The 25,900-nt window shown below is 40.7% G+C and overlaps 3 protein-coding genes across 8 annotated transcripts in view; all 3 read right to left on the reverse strand.

Annotated features, from left to right (window-relative positions):
* Positions 1 to 407: 407 nt before the first annotated feature.
* On the reverse strand, positions 408 to 4,233 carry b3galt6 (UDP-Gal:betaGal beta 1,3-galactosyltransferase polypeptide 6). The gene is made up of 2 exons (XM_065241731.1): positions 3,949 to 4,233; positions 408 to 3,107 (listed from the first exon to the last, which is right to left on the reverse strand). Exon 2 carries the CDS (start codon positions 3,098 to 3,100, stop codon positions 2,096 to 2,098), a length of 1,005 nt encoding a protein of 334 aa, XP_065097803.1. The 5' UTR covers positions 3,101 to 3,107; positions 3,949 to 4,233; the 3' UTR covers positions 408 to 2,095.
* Positions 4,234 to 7,501: 3,268 nt separating this feature from the next.
* hipk1b (homeodomain interacting protein kinase 1b) lies at positions 7,502 to 24,063 on the reverse strand. 5 transcript variants are annotated; one of them, XM_073811744.1, is made up of 17 exons: positions 23,741 to 24,063; positions 19,219 to 19,861; positions 18,352 to 18,725; positions 18,127 to 18,250; positions 17,496 to 17,615; positions 15,503 to 15,589; positions 15,237 to 15,421; positions 15,003 to 15,153; positions 14,730 to 14,916; positions 13,454 to 13,566; positions 13,130 to 13,264; positions 11,691 to 11,851; positions 11,450 to 11,602; positions 11,228 to 11,371; positions 9,356 to 9,567; positions 9,073 to 9,197; positions 7,502 to 8,986 (listed from the first exon to the last, which is right to left on the reverse strand). In XM_073811744.1, exons 2-17 carry the CDS (start codon positions 19,837 to 19,839, stop codon positions 8,570 to 8,572), a joined length of 3,309 nt encoding a protein of 1,102 aa, XP_073667845.1. In that variant the 5' UTR covers positions 19,840 to 19,861; positions 23,741 to 24,063; the 3' UTR covers positions 7,502 to 8,569. The 5 variants fall into 5 exon arrangements, with proteins under 5 accessions (XP_073667845.1, XP_065097805.1, XP_065097804.1 ...); XM_065241733.1 differs by having other exon boundaries at positions 11,228 to 11,368; positions 19,219 to 19,910; XM_065241732.1 differs by having other exon boundaries at positions 19,219 to 19,910.
* A 136-nt stretch (positions 24,064 to 24,199) lies between these two features.
* Positions 24,200 to 25,900, reverse strand: part of acap3b (ArfGAP with coiled-coil, ankyrin repeat and PH domains 3b) — an 87,768-nt gene continuing 86,067 nt past the window's right edge. For both annotated transcript variants that reach the window (XM_065241737.2, XM_065241736.2), the window contains exon 26: positions 24,200 to 24,846. In XM_065241737.2, the coding sequence (XP_065097809.1) occupies positions 24,775 to 24,846 (72 nt within the window). In that variant the 3' untranslated portion in view covers positions 24,200 to 24,774. The remainder of the gene's footprint in view (positions 24,847 to 25,900) is intronic.

A 25,900-nucleotide genomic window follows, 5' to 3' on the forward strand; every position in this document is an offset into this window, starting at 1 on the left:
AAATTCCAGCTGTGTGACTTCTCAACCGATTAAAAGGCCAGGAGCAGCTTATCTGTCAAAAAAATTGTCCAACTCCATTTTGGAGGGTAACATCCTAAACTGCTGGTCAGTCACAAATGGTGAGCCATTTTTTTTACTTAAATTATCCATTTAACTAATTCCATTTAGCAGTTCCTTCATAGTGTTAAACAGTTTAAGGGAAAATGTGATAATAGTCTAAACTGATGCTTTGTCACGGTAAGATTTGGTTAAATCCAGCTCAGCTCAGGGATCAGATTGAAGCTTTTAGCTGGTCGTGACCTTAGCAGTTCTGGAAAAGCAAAAAGGCAGATCTCTCTAAAAAATTGCTGTATGTTAACACATCAAATGATCAATCCAACCCTCAATTTTTGCCAGCGGTTTACCAGGATATTTTATTCGTACTAACAGTAAGACAAACGTAACCTGGGTTGTAATTTAACCTATGCTGGGTTGCTTAACCCCCCCATATTTTTATTTTGATATTTTGCTGATTTGATTTTGGTTTTCTTTCAACATCGCCCATAAATAACAATACTGAAGCTGTGCAAGTATTTCCTGACCTTACAATACTGTAAAAAATATTTGAATGCCAAGATGTAGCATTGGGCCAACACCCATTTTTCTAAGCGGACACAATCCAAAACTAGCATGTTACATTTATGCATTCGACTGATGCTTTTATCCAATGTGACTTGAATTGTATTCAATCTATACAACTTTTTATCAGTATATCAGTATGTGTGTTCCCTGGGAATCGAACCCAAACCCTTCTGCGCTGCTAACGCAATGCTCTACCAACTGAGGTACAGGAACACGTTTTAATTCATGTCACAATACATACTAAAACGTTACAGTACATTACAATATAAAATACAAAGCGCTGGCACAGGTGCATAAAAAACAAGCAGGTAAAAGACTGTGATGTCAGTTTTGAATGAATACACTCAAGGTCAAGTATCACAAAATTATCTATTGTGACCACCAAGAATATGACAAATCTTACATAGTATTGCCAGGTCCCTGCAGATTTAAATTATGCAACAAATCTTTTCTTTCGGGCCATATTAATAATGTAGAAATGAATGCAGCATAGAAACAACACAAAAGAAACATTTAAAGGAGACATTTCACAAGACTTTTTAAAGATGTCCAATAAATCTTTGGTGTCCCCAGAGTATGTATGTGAAGTTTTAGCTCAAAATACCATATAGATAATTTATTATAACTTGTTAAAATTGTCACTTTGTAGGTGTGAGCAAAAATGTGCCGTTTTGGGGTGTTTTCTTTAAAATGCAAATGAGCTGATCCCTGCACTAAATGGCAGTGCTGTGAGGATTAACGGGTGGTATTATCCCCTTCTGACATCACAAGGGGAGCCACATTTCAATTAGCTATTTTTTCACATGCTTGCAAAGAATGGTTTACTAAAACTAAGTTACTGGGTTGATCTTTATCACATTTTCTAGGTTGATAAAAGCACTGGGAACCCAATTATAGCACTTAAACATGAAAAAAGTCAGATTTTCATGATATATCCCCTTTGATAAAAGTTTCGAGATCATTCAATTCAGTGATAAACGCACTAAATGCTGCCATAAAGACTCATTGACATGTATGTGTTATCACTATTTAATGCTTTTATTTTAATGCTATATCTTTTAAGTTTCCATTGTAATAAAAAATGTGTTTCATCCAATAACTTTATTATCTGTCCTGAAAATAAACATCTTCTTTCTTGCTTTTTCCCCCTTGTTCAATTTTCTATTCACGTGTATATAAAAGTACAATGTACAGACAATGAAATTCAATCAGTGGACATCACACGAAGAATAAAGTTTAGGCAGACAATACAGCAAAAAAAAAAATGTGATCACAGAGACCACTTAAGCCAAAATCTTAAGAGTCATTCAATGCCACAAACAGTAAACTGACCTCATAGGCAGCGTAAAACATCTCACATACACCATTCTCCAACCATAACACGTTAAAATATCCTTTTCAAAAGGTACAATTTCAGGTCAACAAACACAACATTGATAATAAATAAATAAATAGCAACTGATAATGGTTAAGATCACGGGATGCCATCTTTGCGCTGGCAACACTGGGAAGGTGGAACGCCCCAGTCGTAAATATAGGAGAGCCTCAGTTTGACTTCCTCCTTGCACAGACGCCCATCCCTCTGTAACGTCTGATGTTTCTCCAACATGTCCTCTAAACTTTGCTTGTGAGTGACCAGATACTTATTGCTGCATCCACGCGACTTGTACTCCGTATCAAAACGTGGATCGTGAACTCGTTTTACGTCTACAGGGGCCAACCACGCCCCCAAAGACACATCCTCGCTCTGCCACGTCTTCAGAAACCCCACATTCAGCCGAACGTAGTGCACGAGGTCAGAAGACAGTATGTAACCCCCACCCAAAGCGTAGGGTAAGTAGTAATCACACAGCTCCCAGGCACTTTCCTTCCATTTCCCGGCCGTTTTCACTCTCCCGCGACCGGAGAAGAAACCCCAGTAGAGGCGGCTGGGTTCCTTTGTCTTCAACTCCTCCTTGAGAAGATCCAAACGAGCGAAGGTGTCGTCATCAGCCTTCAGGACGAACCTGAAGTCCACGTTTTGGTCCAACCACGAGTACATGTGTAGCAGCTTCTGCGTAAGGTTCTCGTAAGAATCCCGGAGGTCGGGGAGCAAGAGGAGGTCGTGGTGACGGACCTGCTCGGTTTCAAGGTTTTGGAGGTCCTCAGCCGGTAGACCCTCGGTACCGATGACGAACCAATAGAGCACATCGGGATCGTGCTTGGTCAGCCAGGTGCTCCGGATTATACTGCGACGTTCGGTGTACTTCGGGCCCGTGGTGATGAGAACCACCAGGAACGCTGAGAGGTCTTTGGCATGAGAAGACCCTGCAGTATGCTTCTGTCGTGACTCAGCCCGTGGTGCAATTCCTGGAGAATCAGGTGATTTGAGCGTCTCGGATGTACATTTGGCGAGGAAAATGAGGACGACGGCAAACAGGAATAGGAAAGTTAAGGCCAGGGCTGTCTTATGGCGACACACAAGACGGACCAAATTCATGATGTTGCTAAAGAAATGATAAGGAAAACAATTATGCCATATACATATACATATATATATACACATACATACATATATTTATTAATTTATCAAGAAAAAGTATTACATATAAAAGTCTATATTTTGTGTGTTTTATTGTATGTTCTGTGTTAAACTGCAACATTATTGATTTAGGGCTGTCAAAAGATTAATTGTGGCATACAATCACATACAAAATAAAAGTTTGTGTTTGCACAATATATTTGTGTGTTGTGTGTAATTATTAAATTATTAAATCTAAATAAATACATGTACATGTTTCTAAAATACATGCATCCATGCGTGTGTAATTATATATACAAAATAATTGCACACAGTGCACACACATATATTATGAAAACACAAACTTTTAATTTGTATATATGATTAATCGTGATTAATCTTTTGACAGCCCTATTTATTGCATACATTAAAAAAATATATACATAAGTATCATTTTTCTTAAATGTAAAAGTACATACATGTATGTGTGTATTTATACATAACAATTACACACAAATATTTGCAACACGAACTTTTATTTTGTATACGATTAATCGCGACAGCCTACATCTCAAATGAAAAATACCTCTGCTATAAATATAATAATTATAAATAGAAAATTCTTTATGGGTTTTTATTCATTTTAAACGATTTAAACGTATAAACGATTCACTAGAATATGTTAACTGAAATGAAAAAATAAAGCAAAAAATAAAATTCGGAAACCTTACATCTATAATTTCAATAATTTAAAAACAGATTACACAACATGCCATCTTAATTAAAATGAGATCACAATCAAATATGACATTTACAATTCACATTACCTTGTAGATGGCTGTCAAACAGATCATTTACTGTGCTCGTGGCTCATCTTTATAATGTTGTGCAGAAACAGCTGATGTGCTGATGTGTAAAAGCTGCAGCTGTCCTCTGCCTCTCTAAACAAAACACGCAATTTCGACACATAACACAAACCTAAGAAATAACACAAACCGTACACATTTAAAAGAGCAGACAGATACGATTTAACGGGAAAGTGCGGGAGAGTTTTATACGCGTCATTATTTCTGTACACACATACATGCACGCGCAGTTCTCTGCACTTCCGCTGTCCACAACCACAGACTGAAGTCATGCTGCTCTTACTTCAACATTTAGCAAAAGCTCCATCTAGTGGACGGGATGATAACGTCATTTTTACATGTGACAAAAAAGTGTTTGTGTATGCCATTTTAATGTAATGTTTACACATACGCTACCACGACAACCACAATTTCTACCCCAGTTTATAAAAATAGCCGAAATATTTAACAGCCTATAATTATATTTTATGCCATATCCTGATAAATTAATATGTGTGTTCTTTTAAAGGAGACATTTCACAAGACTTTTTAAGATGTAAAATAAATCTTTGTTGTCCCCAGAGTATGTTTGCAAAGCTCAAAATATCATACAGATAATTAATTTTAACATGTTAATAATGCCACTTTATAGGTGTGAGCAAAAATGTGCCGTAGCACTTAAACATGCAAAAAGTCAGATTTTCATAAAAGTCCAACTGGAGAACCTTGAAATATGTGTGGGTTGGGTTGACCCTGCATTCCAATTTGCATACTATCCATCCTAAATAGCATTCAAAGTTAGAATAAGTAGGTTCCAAATCATAGTATTCCCGGATGGTGTTTTTAGGTCAAAATTTGAAGTGTATGCGCACTTAAACGGCTAATATTTCCCCAGTACCAGAGACCAAAACACAGCTAGACCAGCTTGCTACACCAGCTAAAACCAAGCAGAGAGACCAACCATAACCAGCTCTGGAACTTAGCTGGATTTTTCAGTAGGGATCACCTTCATATTTTGGGTTAGAATGTAACACAGTGTGTGCATACTGTTTTGCGCTGCACTCAAAAGTATTTTTCCAATTAAAAAAAGTACATACTAGGGCTTAGTAGTCGAATTGGGACGCAGCAGGTTCAGTCCCTGTCCCAAATAGCACCCAAACCCATATCATGTGGTCTTTCGGTATGGTCTTAAAATGCGTATGCTTGGTTAGTCTACGAGTCCGTAGGGTGTCTCATCTGTCATTTTAACGCTTCGAAGTGTGCTCATCATCACCCCCTTTGCACCATTGATTCAGTCTTCGGCAAAGCCCACACTGCTGCAGGCTCCACACACTTTACCAACCCAGAAGTCCTTGCTAAAGAGCAGTCAGATGACGGATAGGAGTTCACAGCGATGAGCAACTTCTCTTCTTTTTCCGGCGTAGCGCTCGAGTCTGTTCGAAAATACGACTCCAGTGCACCCTTTTGGACTCACGTCAAGGGTCCCCTAAGGTCTGCCCTACATGATGTCATCAAAGTGTGGACTCTGAGAAGTCCACAAGTCCGAAGTGTGCCATTTGGGACAAGGCCCAAGAGTTCGCTTTGACCTTTCATGCTTTGAAGAAGTCTACCGCACAAGCTTGCACAAGTGTCGGCTTAGGAAATGTGTGCATCAAGGGCGCATATCGACTAAAAAAAGGGGGTGCCCATGAGCACCCTTTTCAAAACTTAAATGACAAATGTGAAACCTTATGGCAGGAGTGGGGAACCCTGGGTCCTGGAGGGCCACTGTCCCGCAGAGTTTAGTTCCAACCCTAATCAAACAAACCTGCATTTTATTTCCAAGTAATCCTGAAGATTTTGATTTGATTTTTAATAAGGGTTGGAACTGAACTCTGTAGGACAATGGCCCTCTAGGACCAGTATTCCCCACCCCTGCCCTATACCCTGCTGAAAAAAACAGCATCAAACCAGCATGGACTAGCATGGGAATTATGCTGGTCTATGCTGGTTTAGCTGGTGGTCACCAGCATACCAGCACCAAAACACAACATATGCTGGTATGACCAGCATGGGATGCTGGTGCTAATGCTGGTTTAGCTGGTGCTAATTCTGGTTTAGTGCTGGTTTAGCTGGTGCTAATGCTGGTTTGATGCTGGTTTAGCTGGTGTTCACTAGCAAACCAGCACCAAAACACAACATATGCTGGTCTTGCTGGTATGCTGTTTTTTTCAGCAGGGTAGTCTTGAGAACTTAACGGACACGGCAGCCATTATAAAGGGGCGATCACCGCAGAATTTAAGTATGCAGATAAGGGTGTTTTCACATATGTTGGTGTGCACCGTGGTGCGGCCTTGGACTGCACCTAAAAACAATGTATAATTTTTCAGTTAGTGCGGTCCGTGTTCACATATGTTGTTTTTACCGTACTCGAAACGCCGCACTGTACACCATGTGACAACAGTCATCGCTTACCGTATCATGACCACCCCCCATGTTTCCACGACAACCAGCCTGACAGGAAAAGCGACGGTAGCAAGATATGGAGATAAACGTTGCACGTCTTTGTGAAGTTTCTTTGCTTTAACGCGAAACTGTTCTATTAAAAACTGTTTAGTGTGCACCAGAGTGCGGCTGTTGTGTTCACACTGACCCAAAGAACCGTACTCGGACCGTCACGTCATTTGGGCCGACCTAAACAGTGTATGTGTGAAAACACCCTAATACTACCATCTTGTCACACCGTACCGGTGTTGTACGGTTGTGGCTAGAAGGGATACAGCTAAGGTCATCATTTCGTGAAATCTAGCCAGAACTGCTGTTTTTCTGCCCCAAAGCTAACCCTAAACCGTACATCTCGCAAGATTTAGACTGTAGCTTTATCCCATCTAGCCAAAACTATTATCTACTTTTCACGTCTCCATGTGATACAAATTTGCAGGTCAGAGGGTACCAGACTTGAATTTTGGTACACAGCGAAATATCTTTGCACAAGCTTGAGTTTTTGGTCTGACACATTCGCATGCCTATGAATGGAGGGCCAGGGGGTCCCAGTTTTATAAAATACATTAATTTATCATAAATTCTGTGTAATCAAACCTCTAACCAACAGCAATACGTTGTATAATTTAATATGTTTTGTTTAATTAAAATGATTACGTTTCAGAATGTTTTGTGTCATATATTTCTTTTGGGGGGCCGCGAAGGGATGCACCGTACCCAAGGGGGGGCCGCATGCTAGCTAGGGGACCCTCACAATCTTTGGCATAATTCGAACACTGATGCTAAATGTAAACGTTTTACTTTTTTGGAGCAGGCTAGTTTAAATAACTATTCATAACAAGAGCCAAAAAAACTTCACACTCGAAGATTTTCAAAATTTCCATTTTGTTTCATTATTTTGTTTAAATATAGAAATGTTTTTTATACACAGAAGATCCCACAGACACTTTGTATTATTTGTTTTCTTTATAAACTAAAATATATTTACTTCAAGTGACCAGTTTCCCTTAATTACTAGTAAAAATAAGCTAAACACAGCAATGAGACACAAAAGGGAATTGATGTTTGTTTATTGGATGGCATTACAACAGAGGTGTTTAAATTGGTTGTTGACATTATACAAAATGTATACAGTACTTTTCTCGGTCGACGCGAAACGCTCTCAGAACTCAAAAACACTGCCAAACACGTGTAAGAGAATGTCAAGGCACATCATGTTATTGAGACCAGAACAAAGAGGACCGCAGCGGTCAGTCACAGTGTCATTTTAAGCAGAATTTCAAAGATCTATTCAGATATCACAACATTAACTGTCCTCTATAAATAGCATAATTGCCCCACGAATGTCCTCAAATCATCGATCTGTGCTCATGGACAGTGTATTTTTGGTGTACTCTAGTTTGACAAGCAGACTACTCACAAATGCTGCAAACCACACAATGTCAGAAAACTGTGAGCGTTTATGGTTTTCTAGGTGATGTGTTAACTATCGGCACATTTTTTTTTTTTTTTGCCTTAACATCACATCGCTTTAATCTTGACATAATTCTAGCATTAAAATAAAACAGGAAAATGTATGTATCATATCCACTTACACTTCTCAGTACATACGCTCTACTACACTACCAGGCCGTTGATTTAACTAACATACACTGCTAAATTAAATAACAATACAAGGGTACACACATTTTTTTTCCTTTTCACATCTTTCATGACTTGACCTTCCAGTAAAGTGGTTGAAAACCAGTCAGCTTCACAATCAAACATAATTTAAGATCCTACAATAAAACAACATCGAATGTAAAATCGAAAAAAACAAAGGCGTATAAATGAGGTTAAAGGATTAGTGTAAGGATTTTAGTTTAAAACAATATACGGTTATCACGATCCCCCGTTTCTTATGTCAGCATTTCAACATTATTCTGCTATTGCTTGAGATTAAACCATGTCAGAAGTCCTGGGACTAAGTAAATAACCTTAACTAACCCAACACTGGACCTTTCAGTGAGTGGACAGATGCAGACTAAAATATATTTCTAAAACAATCGACATAAATAAAATGAGTTTAAAACCAATCGCAGCAATATTTCGGTCATAAAATCCAATGTCATCAGTGTACGTTTCATATGTAGGGATACTGGGCGACTCTTCTAGGGCTGAGCTGATAGCCATTGTACGTCCCGCTTCCTCTAGTGGTGCTGGTGCTCGTGGTTACGTAAGGGTGGGCGGGGTAATGTTGCTGGTAGTGGGCGGAGAGTCCGTGGACCATGCCCCCTAAAGAATCCTTTGGGATAAGACTGGCTGCATAGTGACTAGAGGGTGGGATGTGTATGGAGGGGGAGGAGCCTTGGACGAGCAAATGCTCCATGTGGGAGGCGGAGCTAAGGGCCCCAGGGGCGGGGTAGGTGTACAGACTGGGGGTGCTGGTGAAAGATGGCGCCTCTTGGAGACAGTAATGAGAAGAGGCTGGCGGGTAGGTGTGATGTCGACGCAGGGTAGACGAGCCGCTGCTTGATTCTTGCGATGAGGAGACAGTGGTCTGGGGAAAAAAAAAAATGTACGGAAAATCGTAAACGTGAACTTTATTCTACACTACTACTGCCGCCAAAGTATTCAGGTGCTCACCTGACTGAGGTTAAGTGGTTGGGATCTGCCAAGATCTTGTTGGTGGTCAGTAGCGCTCCCCCCTGAGCTACTGGGCTGTCTTGTGGCGGCTCTCTTAGGCTTCATGTAGTAGTTCGGAGCGAGGCCTAGAGCAGCAAAACATTTTTTTTTCTTTAATTTGGCACAGTGAGAGGAGGTGACAGGAAAGCGTTAATGGGATTGGGACATGACCCAAGCTCCTGGGATGCATCAGAGGCAGATGCACTGCTTACACAGCATCGCTGGCATTACAGCTAGCACTCACCTACAGCTGATGGGACTTTGGCTGATATAGAGATCTCCCCAGGCTGCGTTTTCACAGATGGCGCTACCACTGCCAGGGATTTAGAGAGGCGTGAGGACTGCACCCCTGTGTGACCATTCTTGACTTTGGGAGTTAAAGGGCTGGCATTAGAGGAGTCGGAGTCATGGACCGTTACACAGCTGATCACATTAGTTCTCTGGCTGGGGCCACAGCTGAAACAAAACAAAAATGTTAAAGAGGATCTTGACTATAAACACATGTGTGGATTAATAGATAACACCGGGATTTATGGGGCTGTTTACACTTGGTATTAAGATGTGTTTTCGGATCACAAGTGGACGAGAGAGACACATTACGTTTACACCTGGTATTTAAATCCGTCTCTTTTGTCCACTTTCGACCGCTTCTGTCCTGAATACTGTGAGGGGACGGTCCGTGAGACGGTAGGCGAGTCTCTCTGCTGTCATTCAAACCCGAGCGGGAGTAATATGAGTTTATATGGACGCAAACTAATATTATGTCGGAGTCCGCTGCTTGTTTAGCAAGTATACATGCTGCACAGTGTTTTGTACGTTTATATGTTGGAGCTTTCTCTGAATTTTCAGCGCAATTGATGAAATAGGATCGCGCAACTTTCACGCTTTCAAAACGAAACTACGGAGAACACCCGCAGTAGTTTTATCAATGAAAGGCTAAAAATAGTGCTGTTCACCGTATGTTCACGCCAGAAGTAAAAAAAGGCCTAAACCTTGTGTTTAATACCTCAGATTAGATAAATGGGCGGAGAGAAGGCGGTCGCGTGTGGCTGTTCGAACACGTTCAACCACACATGCGTTCCGCAACTCTAAAGCGATCCGATCGAAAGTGGTTTCGACTACCTCTGGATGTGATTGAAAGTGGTCGAAAGTGGACGAGCTCAAAACGTTTTGAACACCGTTTACACCTGGCATTAACGTCGTCCACTTGTGATCCGATTGACGAAAACGCATGTTAATGCCAAGTGTAAACAGCCTCTATATGAAAGTCAATGTCATCAATGTATTCTGCTCAGCCCTTTCAATATGAACTGCAGAGTAACATAAATGATGAACAACAGAGAAAATCTAAAAAAAAAGATCAAAATAAAGACGATCTGAGAGGCAAGAAAGTGGGAGTGGGAAGTAAAACATTCTCACCTGAAAAACTACACTGCATACCATAGTATTTATTATTGTAAACTGTAGTAATATTTCACCACAACCATTACACAGACCCATAACGTGAGAAACAATGGCGGCCCCCATAGGTTAAAATGAGTATTGCATGTTTAATTTTTTTTTTTAAGTAATGAAACTATTTGATCCGTTTCTATAAACTGATTTTAGTAGTAGAAGGTAAATATAAAGTTTTAAAGCATATAACTTTTCATAGTCGAGTTACCCTTTAAAAAGTAGCGTCGACTGATCTAACATTTTAACGTCTTATTTGTTTATTATCATCATTTCACATAATGAATCCACTGACGCGAGTCACGCGACATAGCATATATGCCTGTGTTAAACAAACGATCGTGTTCAAATACTCGTGCACGAGTTTTGGAAGGCGTTCCCTAGAAATGAGCTGTGAAGGAGGGAGGCTGTTCTTACGCATGCGCTCATTTAAAAAACCCAGTAACCGTTTTTGGATTCTCAGTCGGCGAAAAACATCCTCTTTTGCGCCTTTAATGAATCAATCATGCTGTACAACGTAAAGTAAACATTGCAAAGCATGTAGTAAGCTGGTATTCTATTGCAAATACATTGTAGCTTCAATTTTCATGATAAAATTGTCAGTGCAAGTACAAACGATGAGAAAATGTGTACAGGAAACATAAAACATCATACTGAAACCTACCTAGCAGGGTGAAACTTCCTCTCATCCTCCTCCTCAGAATCACTATGTATGGTGATAACACTGACTGCAGGACTGGGGGTGTCAGAAATAATGATGGGCTGTGTGATGGTGGCACTGTATGCCTGGGAGCCCACCAGAGAACTGCTGAAAATAAAAAATAAAGAGATGATGAGAATTAGGGTATTAAAGCTTTAAAATAAACAAAAATCAGCAGTTAATAACCTGCTGCCATTGTTACAACAGATCCTGCTTCTCTTATTCTGCGATCGTGTGACTGCTGACGTTCCTCGACTCAAGGTCTGAGCGGGATCGAGACCAGCCAGGATGTGCGGGTTCTGCTGGAGAACGCTGCTGTGCTGACCGCTCTGAGATGCCCTGCAGGACGACGACAACCACTAATCAGCTTTGAGGACTCATCTATGGTGTTAGCATACCATCAAGGTGACTCTTAAAAATGGTTTACCTCCAGCTTGGTGTTTTCTGTGCTGAACTTTCAGACAGGAGAGCCTCCAGAGGTGATTCGGTCACGACTGACTGGTGGCTTGAGTTGTGGATGGCCATGCCTGGCACCTGCTGCCACGCTGAGGGAATGAGGATTTGTTGGGTGGCCGCCGGCCAGGCCTGCTGAATAATAAAAAAAAAAAAAAAAGAGTGCCTGATTTAGTCACACTTGCGACTGCAATGAGATTCATTGTGTATGGCTGTGACTGTAAAATTAAAACTCGCTTGTGGGTAAAAGCAAACCTGCATCACTACATAAATGCATCAAATGTAAATCTTAAACATCTATAAGGTGGCATGCACACCAAAGCGTTTACGCTGGCGGATGTTTTCAATCAAAGCGCAGCGCTTTTCAAAACTCAAAAACACCAGCAGCTGGTGGGTTTTTGCCCATGCTCGTCAATGTCACTTTTCACTCTGACGTCCAATCACAAAGGAGGAGGGGTGGGACAAATATCACAACCACTAACCAGTTCAACGACTGATAAACAAAGCAGAATAATCATAGCAACCAAACCCCTAAGCTAAAAAAAGCTGTCAACACGCCTGGCGTTTAAGCTTTGGTGTGCACGCCCCCTAAACATGCCATGATGTCGCAGACCTTCATCTAACATGCTGTTAAAACACGGACACATTTATACTAAACAATAACGAATAATAAATAATTGATGAATGCACAAAATAAATCTCCTCCCCAGAGGCAGCATCTAGCGTCAGCCAACTTAAATGATTTCAAAAGCCAAGACAAGCACTTGCATGCTCAAAAATAAAAAATCATATGGGCGTAAAAAACAAAGAAAGGGGGGCGTTGAAAAAGTATAGTCTGGCAACCTGTTGGAAAGAATCATGGGGGTTAAACAGTCAGAAAAAACTGGCCAAAAGATCTGCCATGCCGGTACGGGCAGCACTAGAGGACCTGCGGACAGATACGGCTATGAGAGAGAGAGGAATGTGATTGTGAGTGTTTTTGAGCTGTGGACAAGGTCAGTCTTCTCCCCTGAGAGAAGGAGAGCCGAAGAGACGGTGGGGGGAGGTCAGGGAATATAAAAATCACACAACATGAAGCTGCAAGCAAAGCACAGAAGAGTCAGCACATGCCTTCCATGCCCTGTAGCAGACCTGCGCTGAAAGAGATTGATGGGGAGGAATGGGGGAGGGAGAGAGAGACCAGAAGGACAGAGAAAGAGGGAATAACTGAAAGATCAAAATGAAATATTTACACACAAAAAAACAAGAATATGATAGAGCTCAAGAGGAACGTCACAAAACGTAGTAAGAGAGATCAGAAGGACAGACACGAAGACAAAAGAAGGAAACTCAAGCAGGATTTAGGGAAGAGGAAAAAGGGTGGAGGGTCGATGATGATGTTAGTGCTAGAACACTGGGTGGGTCTCTCTTTACCAGCACTGTGGCTGTCTGCTCCAGTAGGGCAGGCCTTCCTGCCCCACAGCCCAGTGCCAGGGGCAGCGGGTACTGGGATGCCACTCCCGCTGTGTGAGGGTGCAGCGTGGCCACCATCAGAGGCGTACAGGAGCCCTACGGAGAAGAGGCGCCATGGAGGGAAAGGGGCGAAAAGCATGGAAAGATTAAACCAAAAGTCAGACTCGGGTCAAGGGTACAAGGCTGCGATGTCACGTGCCACTTACTGGCCCTCCCAGGGATCTGCAATTTCTGCTTCAACTCGATCTGACTTGTTTATAGATCATCATGAGGTGCAGGCCTTACCTGCGCAAGCATGCTCGGTTGAATCTGAAGGGGTTGCGAGGACTGGTTCTGCTGGACAACAGGAACTCCGTTCTCCATTCTATAGCTGGATGTCTTACTAGAAGATGGAAGCCCTTTAGGAACAAAAAAATATATTAACTATACATCCAAAAAAATTAAGGTCCTTCATGTGACGTTTAAAGGTGGGGTGCATGATTTTTGAAAAACACTTGGAAAAAGGGGCATGTCTACTAAATGACATTGTTGCCTGGGTTGCATGTTTGTGGGGCGGGTCTATCAAAAAAAGGTCCAGATTCTATTGGGGTAGGGGCGTAGGTTTATTTAGGTGATTTCAAATATCAACATTGGCTTTCAGAAATCATACACCCCGCCTTTAACTTGTACATCAGCCTTGTTGATCAACCTACCAACATTTAGCAATTTAAAGGGATAGTTCGGCCAAAAATGATATTAAACCCATGATTTACTCACCCCCAAGCTGTCTGAGTTGCTTATGTCCATCTTTTTTCAGACAAACACATTTTCGGATATTTTAGAAAATGTTTTAGATCTTTCAGTTGATTAAATGTAATGTTACGGGGTCCACCCATAGTCCACGACCTTCAAGTCCAAAAAAAGTGCGTCCATCCTTCACAAAACAAATCCAAACGGCTCCAGGATGATAATCAAAGGTCTTCTGAGGGTAATCTGCGCAGTGTTGTTGTAGAAATATCCATATTTAAAACTTTATTAACGTAAATAACTACCTTCCGGTAGCGCCGCCATCTTAGACTCCTCTGTATTCAGGAGAGAGTATTAGCGTAGTGTACGCACTTTTCTTAGTGACGCATGACAAATTCGGAGGGCGGGGGCACAGAGCAGCAGCAGAGTAGCCTCCGTAGGCTGCGTAAGCTCTCATCCTGAATGCGGACACGACTAAGATGGCGGCGCTACCGGAAGGTAGTTATTTACGTTAATAAAGATTTAAATATGGATATTTCTACAACAACACCGCGCGGATTACCATCAGAAGACCTTTGTTTATCATCCTGGAGCCGTTTGGATTTAATTTGTGTCGTGGACTATGGGTGGACCCCGTAACATTACATTTAATCAACTGAAAGATCTAAAACATTTTATAAAATATCCGAAAATGTGTTTGTCTGAAAAACGATGGACATATGCAACTCGGACAGCTTGGGGGGGTAAGTAAATCACGGGTTTAATATCATTTTTGGCCAAACTATCCCTTTAAGGTTCACCTCACAAACCCATAGTGCACCATGCTCCAGCTTACCTTGTATAGTAGTTGGTGGGCAAACGATGAGGGTCTGCTGGAAAGGTTCGGTCTGAGCGCACAGCTGAGTGGGTCGGGTCTGCAAGGGAATGCTGGGTTGGGCCAGTCCTGGTATGTTTATTGTGGCCTGCTGGTAAAGCGCCGGTTGGTAGTTGAGGAGAGGAACTGCTCCGCCCCCAGATGGAACCTGTGCAAAATTTCCAAAAAAAAGTTAAAAGGCCTGCCACGTGTGGGACTTTGCACTAGGCATGTATTTTTAACCAGCTGGTTCACCTGGCTGTGCTGGTTGAGCTGGCTGCTGAAAGTCACAGTCAGGTTTCCTGCTGTTCCAGGAACAGCATTAGCAGCAAACAGGGCTTTCCCACTTTCGTAGCTACTGTTCCTTCTCTTACAGATATCCATGTTCTGGAAGCATGACTTCACGCTGCAAGATTAACATGCGCATTAACCCCATTATCCAGCTTGTGATCAACGTCTACTTCAAAAGGAAAGAGAGTGAACGCTTACTGTGAGCTATGTGGAAAGTTCAGCAGGTGGCTCATGGTCACAAATGGGTGAGCCAGAGTCTTTGTCGGCGTGATTCTCTTATCGGCATCCAACCTCAGCATTCGCTTCAACAGATCGATTAACTCTCGACGATCAGCCTTCTCCGCCAACAAATCCGTCCCTTCTAAATGACTGGGCAGATTGACCTAAAACATGACAACTTAAAGTAAATCCGATGACTTTGATTAATAGAGGATTGTTTATCTAGAAGGTGTCTTAATAAATACCTGCATCATGTCATCTAAACAATTAAAGATGTATTTTCTAGCTTCTTTGGATTTGATCCCCATTTCGGCTTCATGCTCAGACGGGGTCTGGTGAAACAGGAAAGATCGAGTTATTAGCAATGAATACTAGTTAACCACTTAACTCTTTCCCCGCCATTGACGAGATATCTCGTCAATCAAGAGAAAACGCTTCCCCGCCAATGACGAGTTTTTCCGTCTTTCCGCGATACCACTATTATCCACTAGGTTCCCTTCCGCAACTTTTTAAACCCGGAAGTATTGCCCTATGGCAAGCTGCTGCATGTCCGTGTCTGTTTTAAAGATCGCTCTGAATGGGATCTCAATGAAAAGTCCGTCGCAAAAATGGAATTATCTCTGCTTTTTGCTCAAAATGTGGTGTTTTTGCAGAAACCTACCCATATTCAAAAGCTGATTACAAAAGAACCACTAAAGGTAGGATGAAACGGTTTTTTTTGTTTGAAAGCAGAGGGTCTGTTCTTTCATTTGGTATATTGTATGTTTATATATTTGAAGAAGAACATTTGGAAGACATTAAACTTTTGTGAAAATCATGAAAAACGCTGGCGCTGGCTGCCAACTTTTTTTTAAAAACGCTGGCGGTGAAAGAGTTAAAAATAACATTTAAGTATGGGTGTGTATCAAGCGTGCCGCACAAGCCCTGAAAAGTGCAACCAAAACGTCTCGATCACCTCGCGAGTGACTGGTCCTAGTATAGGTTATAAATCCTGCCTCTCCCATATTATTCATGGGACTTGAGACCACTAAACAATTTAATTACACTTCAATTTTTTTTCTGAAGCTGGTTTGTCATTTACTGTAGTTTTTATCACGCTAATGTAAATTCAAGTGTTTGTTTTTAAAATTAGTTTGTTTTTAGTTGGTTATTTAATGCTATAAAAACGGTGGTGTTACGTCATGATTGACAGCTGTGATATGCACATTCTGCGAGAGCAAGGACGGGCCTTGATTTCATTTAACTCTTTTCATGCCAGCATAAAAAAGTTGCCAGCCAGCGGCAACTATTTCAATTTGTTCTCTTTTTATCACCTCTCAAATAAAAAAATTAATTGATAAATTAGATACATTTGGTAAGTGTTTTACTGTTTGGCCTTAGTGGATACTTTAGTGTTTTAAACGTTGTTTAAGAGCGCCACCTGGTGGAAAACAGTGGAACTATGGACTGCTGTAAAACTCGTAATTGGCAAAAAAAGCGTTTTCTCTTAATTGACGAGATATCACAATACCCACATGCATCAATATTTTCTTACATCCCTACATAAAAGTCGAATTGAAAGTTCTGCATCGAGTGTACGACGAAGCCTAGGCAGAGACACGTCCTGATGTGTCCCTCTTCACATTTCCTCATACGCGTCTCTGCTATATTTAAAAACTGAAGCAGCAGCAAAAGTTGCTGTTTATTTAACTCCCCCACTGCTGATGCTTTAACAAAGTACACAACAAGCTGACGTAGTGAACAGTAAACCCACGTGACTGATTATCTAGCTGTATCAGCTGACGTCGTCTTTCCCATACATAGAGCTTGACGTCGTCGCAATGCCCTTGCATCAAACATTTTGCATTTCTTTTTCTGTGCACAGAATTCAGTTAGCCAATTACAAGCTGCACTGCTAATACATTTGTAACTTGCCATATCATAACTAAAAGCAGTCCAAGCGTGACTTGTTTAACTTAATGTTGGGTACTAGGTTACCAATACCACTTCCATTCGCTCGAACAACTTGATGGAAACGCACCTATTTCGCATTAATTTGTTTTTCTTTTTTTGTAGAATTAGAAAAGATTCGCTTCACGCTTTGATGGAAACCCAGCTATTGCCTACTAGCCATCTGCACGTTGACCCAAACAATGACACAGAAGTATACATAAAAACTGCCGCATAGCCCATGCCGTAGGTCCTACGCAGAACTATAAATCGACCTTAAATATTCAACGGAGCAGAGTTGATACTGACCTTTAACCTCCACAGTGGATAGCTAGAGTCTGGTCCTCTGTTAAAGAAACGTCTGGTTTTTGTACCAGCGCTCAACAGATACTCTGGAGGCAACCCTTGTGTCTGAGAAATGTACCGAATCTAGAGAGAAAAAAGGTAAGGTTGAAACCTACAGGGTATTTCAATATGAATGAATCGCATCCATTGATGCTGTTGCTTATTTGCATGCATTGCTTGCATTGTTTTCCACTCGTTTCAAGGATTTATGCAAATGAAGTAGCCACAAAATCAGAGCTGAACACCATTTGCACAGACGATTCTCAAGCCTGCAGGCCAGTCTTACAACTGTACAGAGTTTGCATACATGACGTTAAAATGTGCCACTGTATTTGCCATATGGAGCCAGTTCAGCATCTTTAGATTCATAATAAGGGGTTCAAAAATATATGCCTGTATTAAAATAAAACCTGCAAGGCCTAGTTTTAAATGTTTAGATGTTTGCCAATCCCAACATTAGGCATTTTACACCGAAGTCTTGGAATTTTTTATTTATTTCAAAACGGCTTTTTTATTTTTGTCAGTAGAGATGGTTTATATGAAAGGCAACAGTTAAACATCTTCTTAATAATAGAAACACAATAATATATGTGACCTGGTCATATTCTGAAGCTCCTGGATAGAGAGGCCAGCCCAAAAATAGCTCTGCGATGACACAACCCAGCGACCACATGTCAATGGCTTCACAGAAAGGCAGACCTAAAATAATCTCTGGGGCTCTGAAGAAACACAAGTAAAAATGACAGGGTAATGAAATGGGTCATTTAACGCCTCCTAAACAATCAGAAAACATGAACAGGTTACAGATAATCCCACCCACCTGTAGTAGCGAGACTGCAGGTAAGTCGAGCAGACGGCTTTGGAGACGTGACTGGCTGATCCAAAGTCGATGACCTTAACCCTGTATGGCTGTCGGATGGGATCCACCAACATGATGTTCTCAGGCTTCAGGTCAGCGTGGATGAGGCCCAGACTCTTGAGCTTCATCAGAGCCGTGGCCACCTGCTGTAGGATGGGCCGGATGTGCCGCAGGGGCAGCGGGCTGAACTTACTGTGCTTCAGGAAGTCATAGAGGTTCTGCTCCAGCATCTCAAACACGAGACATGTGTGGCCTTTGTGCTGGAAACACTCGTAGGAACGAACAAAGTTGAATTCGTCAGCGTTTTCTGCACTGAGCCGGTTTAAGATGCTCACCTGGAAGAGATTTTCAGCATTAACTTGAGCATGTGTATGGGTGAAATCACAATCATGTTGCGTTCCATTCAAATCAGGAAGTATAAATTTCCAACATCCTATTTAGTTTGTTTGAAATGAGATTACCACCATGGAAACTCTGATGACTCTGATCTTTTAAGCAAATAAATGTCACCTGATGATAAAAACGACACATGCAAAATATGCTAAATGGGTTGTTTTGTGGATAATTGTACACGTGCAAGCAGCATTGTTATCTTTCACAATTTGGTTGCCAGGCAGTGCTTGTTGACAAATGCAACACCTGCATAGCATTGCAGTTTGTTTGTTTATTCGTCAGGTAATGGCGCGCCTTTAAGGCCAAAAGTCATAGATGCAAACTCGGAAGATCCCTATTTTACTCAAAAGTCTATACACTGCAAAAACGAATCTAATCTTGATGAAGAATCTAATATTAACTCACTACAAAGGCATAGTCGCCATCATAACATACCTCTATCTGCCCCTGACGTGCATATGACGGATGGTTCTTCAAGATTTTGATAGCCACAATCTCATTAGTTCCTCTCTTCCAGCACTTGGCCACCTGCCCGAACGTGCCCCGACCAAGAAACTCAAGAACTTCGTAGCTGTTGGAGACCGAGCAGAGAATCTCATGCTGGACCAGCTGGTAGTCGCCCTCCCCATTGGAGCTGCTGCTCTTCGTGGTGGGGGCGGAGTGGGGTATTGACTGGGCGGTGGTTCCGGTTCCTCCCGTACGGGCAGAGAAAGCAGGCGCCGAGAGCTCCTCCAAGATCTGAACGCTTCCGCTCCCGCTGCCCCCGCCTCCGGAAGCATCCGCTTCCTCGTTCTTCCGTTTCAGGCCGTACCTCTGTCCACGGGAGGAGTGGGAATCCGAGTGGTGGTTGTTGTGGGAGGTTCTGCGGATGGATCCACGCTGGTGGCTCCCGGTGCTGTCTGCGGCACGGACCACAACCTGACCCCGTGATGCCGGGGGGAAGACCAGGCCGGACGTGCCGAAAGAAAGGGCTGCCGCGGGGTTGAAGCTATACGCTTGGCCCACAGAACTGTACGCTTCATTGGATGCATCCCAAGCGCAGCTTTCCACTTTCATTTTTTTCACCCTGCAGAAGGCACTGGAAGACACAGACGGAGGGGAAAAAACCTGCAGCTGTGAAGCCATGCCTGCGAACGTCGAATAAACAAGGTTTAGCACATTTGAATGCGAACAAAAGTGCCATTGAGTGGTTGTAAAGTAAAAACATTGTGATAAGATTAGGGTTGGAACGACGCGTCGACGTAGTCGATTACGTCGATTACGTAATTACGTCGATTTGCCGGAAATGCGTCGATGCGTCGCACTGTTTACATTTTGAAATGAAGGCGGCTTCAGCTCCAACCGGGTGATACAAGTGTTATACCAAACAGACAGAACGCGATCAAAAGTGTGGGAATACTTTAAGCAGAGACCAAATAAAACACATACTGTGTAAAACTGAAATGGCATACCACAGCAGCGCAACACCTGTGTATGATCATCTTAAAAGAAGAAAACCTGGAGCTCTCCGACCTCAACATGACGAGACATCAGCGTAAGAATTTGAACTATTACAGTAAGTTTTTATACTTACTCTATAAACAATAGAATCAATACATATTGTGCTTAATACAGCTGCGTTTACATCTTCGTTTAATACGAGCTGCGAGACGCCTGACAGACGTGACATTGCATCGCTTCTGGGCAGTATGTTGAAACAGTAAATAAAGAGCAGGACATGTTTTTATATTAAGAAGTTATGAAATAATAAGTTACTGTCACATTGAGAACTGATAGGCATGTGCCCGCGTGCACTGAAAGCCAGCTGGCAGTGCGGAGTTCCCAATGAACGTCTTTTTTGCGAATATGTGCGCAGATATTACAGAAGCTCGTCTTGTAAGGTATTCCTGACATGCGTTTATTTAAAGTAACAGCGGCGTAAACGCTGTTTATAAAATATTAGAAGATCATACTAACTGAACTTGTTTTTTACCCGGAACTTAAGAAAAGTTAAATGTTAAAGTTAAATGAGAATGCAGTACTACTAATAGTAATAATATTAACAGTAATAATATAACCATTACATCTTATATAAGGGTTCATGAATCACAATGAACTTATTTTTACTTCAGTCTGAACTAATGCTGAGTTAATGCATGTACTAATCATAAACTAATGTTTAAAATATTAATATATGCCTATTTTATTGTTTAAGGTGAATAATGCCTCTTTTAAAGTGACACTGCCACTTTATTTTTCATGTTGAAAATTTTGGTTTGTGTGTTTGTTTAATTAAGAAAATGCTTAAATAAAATGTTGGCGTTAATGGCAGATGTTACATTTATTATTTGTTGGGGAATTATATGTATAAAAAATCATTAGACTATTCGATTAATCGAAAAATAATCGATAGATTAATCGGTTGAAAAAATAGTCGATAGTTGCAGCTCTAGATAAGATTCATCTCATGCATCTCCTTCTATGATTCTAATTAAAACCTTTGCACTGATGTATCGTCCACTGAAATTTATCGTCAAAAAAAAAAAAAAAAAGGTCTATAGACGGTTTCATAGGACAAGCGCATGTTGCCGCATTACTTACCTGGCCCGAAGTTAACTTCTGGTCTGTGCTTGGTAACGGTCTGGCTAGAGACTAAACCGACCTCTGAATCAAATACCTTGTGGAAATTCTTTTTATTTCTAACTATCTATATGTTCCTGTATAGCTCAGAGGTAAAGCTTTGCACTAAAAGTGCAAAAGGTGATGGGTTCCAACCCAAGGAACATACATACTGATGCATTAATGTAAATGCAAATGGCAGATATGACAAACCAATAGTCTTGTTTCGCTCTGGGTAAAATTAATAAATATTTGCCAAAACGGAATAATACTGTAAATAATAATGTTTGTCAGATGTTATAGTGTGTTGGGAAAAATTGTGTAAATCATGTAATATCAGTATCAGCCAGTTTGTTAGACAAATGAATTCATACCTATCTGTCATTAATGTGTGCACTTAATCTTTGTACAGCGCGTTGTGAATGTGTTAGCATTTAGCCTAGCCGCTTTAATTCCGTAGTAAGTATAGCAATAAAAAATAAAACATGGCGTTTTTTCTAAGCGGATAAAAAATGAGAACTATATTGTATGGCGGAAGAGCCCTTAGTTTGCATTTTTTTGACCTTGGGTGCAGTAATATTGACAAAAGTTTGAGTGAGAGGGGGAGTAGTCAGGAGTGATGATGTTACTGCCCGCCGAGGTCCAAGTGCTGCAAACTAAGTGCTCTTCCGCCATACAATATAGTAGGGCGGTGCAAAAAAATTCTTGCCTGCGATTCTCATGCGCGTTTCATCCATAAAGCTGGTTCGGTGATTAGTATAAAATCGCCATTATCTGCTTTCAGATGGAGCGACATTTACTATACAGAGCCGTAGTTCACAGAGAAGTTTGGAAAAAAATTGAGATAATCGACTCTGATAATCTATGCGATTTTGCCTAGCTTCTCTGTGAACTACGTATAAATACCGCTCCACCTGAAAGCAGCTGATGGCGATTTTATACTAATCACAGAACCGGCTTTACTGATGAAACACGCATGAGACTCGCAGGCAATTTTTTACACAGCCCTACAACATAGTTCTCATTTTTTATCCACTTAAAAAAAACTGCCACGTTTTATTTTGTGCCACCATACTTACTTGTGTAACTACTCGTGTAACAGTCTTTAAATAGAGAAAACATGGAAGTGTTTTATGGCTTCTAAATTCATCCCTGTTTGGATCCTAAGGAATGAATGGGGCTAGGCTAAATGCTAACACATTCACAACGCACTGTCCAAGATAATGTGCACACATTGAACAAAAAATAGGTATGTATTAATTTGTCCAAGTTGAGGTAAGAACATAGTAAAATATTGAAAAACTGTGTTGTTTTCCTTTAAAGGTCCACTCTGTAGATTTAAGCGGCATCTAGTGGTTAGAATGTGAATTGTATCCAACGACTCAGTCCACCGCTCCTTTCGAAACGCATAGAAGCTACGGTAGCTGCCACAGGACAATCAGTTTATTCATTTAGGACTACGGTACAAATATGGAGGTGACTTCCATGTAAGGAGAACCACGGTGTATATAGATAAAAACGACTTATTCTAAGGTAATACAAACAATACAGTTCGTTATATAAGGCCTTTAAACACCACTGATAATATAGTTATGCATATTATATTGCATTTCTGTCAAGAGAGTCTTCTAGATGTGTAGCAGCAATCGACAAAAATATCCTGTCGGTGCATCCCCAATAAAAAGACAGCTTGTATACATGTACGAAACTTCAAACATTTATATATGCAAAAATACATCACTTTCAATTCGGATTAGCTTTTCATTTTTAGTATTTTGACTATCCACAGAGACTCATACAGGCCGAATTAGTGAGATATTTAAATAAAAAAACACAACAAATGTATTTAAATGAAAAACACCAATAAAATTTTGTATAAAAGGGATTTACAGAGATCCTATATCGATGTTTACAGCAACCAAACGACTCCACCCTTTCGAGAAAACTCTGTACCCAAGAAAAATGCGAAATTATAAAAAAAATACCAGAACAGCATTTTTACTTTTACATATGCGCAAAAATATCGCATGAATTTCGTTACGTTGTTGCGGCTATGCTACAAACCACAGACGTCAATATTTCGTTACTTTAATCGCTCGGCTGTGGCTGCTTAGCAACCAATCGTCGTTACAATCTAACATTACATATAATAAACCACGATAGCATGTAAAACCTAAACACAATAAACTGAGAATATAGTCGTGTGAAAAGAAACTACACCAGCAAACCCAACCCCCCTTCCACGAAAAACACATTAACCACATTTTATTTCTACGTAAATCTGATAAAAAACATACTCTGCGTATGTATATAGATAAGTTGTGTATAACATATATGTATTTCACCGTGATATTGATACCTGAGCGTGTTGTTGATCCAGGAGTAGCAGAGGTGAGCTTTAAATCCCTCGGATCTGGACTCTAGGCCTTCATTGTTACTGAGCTCCTCCGACACAAGCAACCGGCCCTACAATTCACTCGAAAATAAACAGCGATCGGTACAAAAATACAGCTCCATCAGTCACTGTGAATCGTGACTGGCCACGCTGCTTATGTAATCGTCGGTTTTCGTACTTTTTACAAAAAGGTCTGATAAAAATCCAGGCAGAGCCCGGAACATCCAGAGCGAGCCTGCCTGCTTGCTTATCAGCTGCTTCAGACGAGCTTCCTGTCCACGGCTTTAGCACTGCGCATGCGCAGACGTTTTGTAACACGAACTGAGATGAGTGGTTGTGCAACTGTGCATCAGGGAAAATACCGCACCGTTTTACGAGAATGTGTTCCCGTTACTATTGGAAACGCGTCAGTGATGCGCACGACCCTTGACGTAAGCACATCTTACACACAAAATTGTAAAATCACAAATTGTTCCCGCTTTAGGAAAGTTTATTTAAAAGACACAAGTGTCAAGTACAAATTGTAAATTTTTAATAATACATGAAAAACAAGGAAACAGTAACTACTTGGTTTAAATTGTCTTAATTTAAAGCTTGTATTTACTAGATGGTATATTACAGGTAAACAAGATTTGTCATTTTTATTGCACAGTTAAAATCATTTAAGACAAGTGAAAACCTTTCTAATTCATAATAATTCAATGCTTATATATTCAAAATATTTAACAGTTCATAAGAATTCAAAACAATTCACATATATTCTGGGAATCCTGGAAAATTAATCTTAAAAGAGTAAAGTAAATATTCCTTTTAAAATAAAAACAGTTAAACCCAGAGTCTTATGAGATGACTAAATCCAAAACAAAACAATTTATGGCACTAAAATTGTGTTAATCTCACAGCTCTTCTTTAAATATCATATATATTATACTTTAAGATGAGTAAAGGACATCCTTCAGCAGTCTCATAAATGTGTGGGTTCAGGAGGGTCCAAGCACTTAATGTTTTGGAGATGTATTATTAAGCCATGTGCGAAAACTCCCAAAAGATGCCAGCGCACGTGGTGACGTCTAAAAAAGGAAACATGTTCAAGGATTAATAATGTAGCCTGTTAATAAAAGTGCATTGACACTGGAGGACATCAGTTTTGTCCTCCATCCTGATGTCTTTTCTTGCTGCTGGCTTAAAATGTGTAATGTTTCCCACAAAGCTTAAGAATAAACATTTTAATAAAAAGGTTAAATATTGACCTGGGACAGCAACAGGGAACAACAGGTTGTGACTTAACTGCTTCCACCCAAAAATGCTTTCAAGATATAAAGTATTTGGACACTTTCTAGCTGCCAAACTTAACTGTGAGTGTGTTTGTTGGACTTCATACTTCAACTTGAGACTAGTTTGTTAAAAGATCAGAAAAATTATCAGTTATCATTAATGCCAGATATGATTATATCTGCAGCTCAAGTGGTAGGGCAAAGTCATGCATACCCAGGAAACACAAACAATACCTTAAAGTCACTTTGGAAAAAATAATCTGCCAAATGCATAAATATAAAATGAGACTTAAATGTCCAAATACTTTTGTGGCAACTGTAAAGAATCAACACCTTTTAGTGCTTCCTGCAGTACATCATCAATGGTCAAACCATTTTAATTTATGTGACTTAAAGCAAAACCTTAAAGGTGCCAAAGAATGCATTGAAATAATATGTTAAAGGGATAGTTCAGCCAAAAATGATATTAAACCCATGATTTACTCACCCCCAAGCTGTCCGAGTTGCATATGTCCATCGTTTTTCAGACAAACACATTTTCGGATATTTTAGAAAATGTTTTAGATCTTTCAGTTGATTAAATGTAATGTTACGGGGTCCACCAATAGTCCACGACCTTCAAGTCCAAAAAACGTAAGCTCTCATCCTGAATGTGGACGCGACTAAGATGGTGGCGCTACCGGAAGGTATTTATTTTCGTTAATAAAGTTTTAAATATGGATATTTCTACAACAACACCGCGTGGATTACCCTCAGAAGACCTTTATTTATCATCCTGGAGCCGTTTGGATTTAATTTGCACTCTAAAAAACAAACGGTGCTATATAGCACCAAAACAGTTGCTTTGGAT

The sequence above is a fragment of the Paramisgurnus dabryanus genome, chromosome 14 (genome assembly GCF_030506205.2).
Source record: "Paramisgurnus dabryanus chromosome 14, PD_genome_1.1, whole genome shotgun sequence".
Classification (NCBI taxonomy): domain Eukaryota; kingdom Metazoa; phylum Chordata; class Actinopteri; order Cypriniformes; family Cobitidae; genus Paramisgurnus; species Paramisgurnus dabryanus.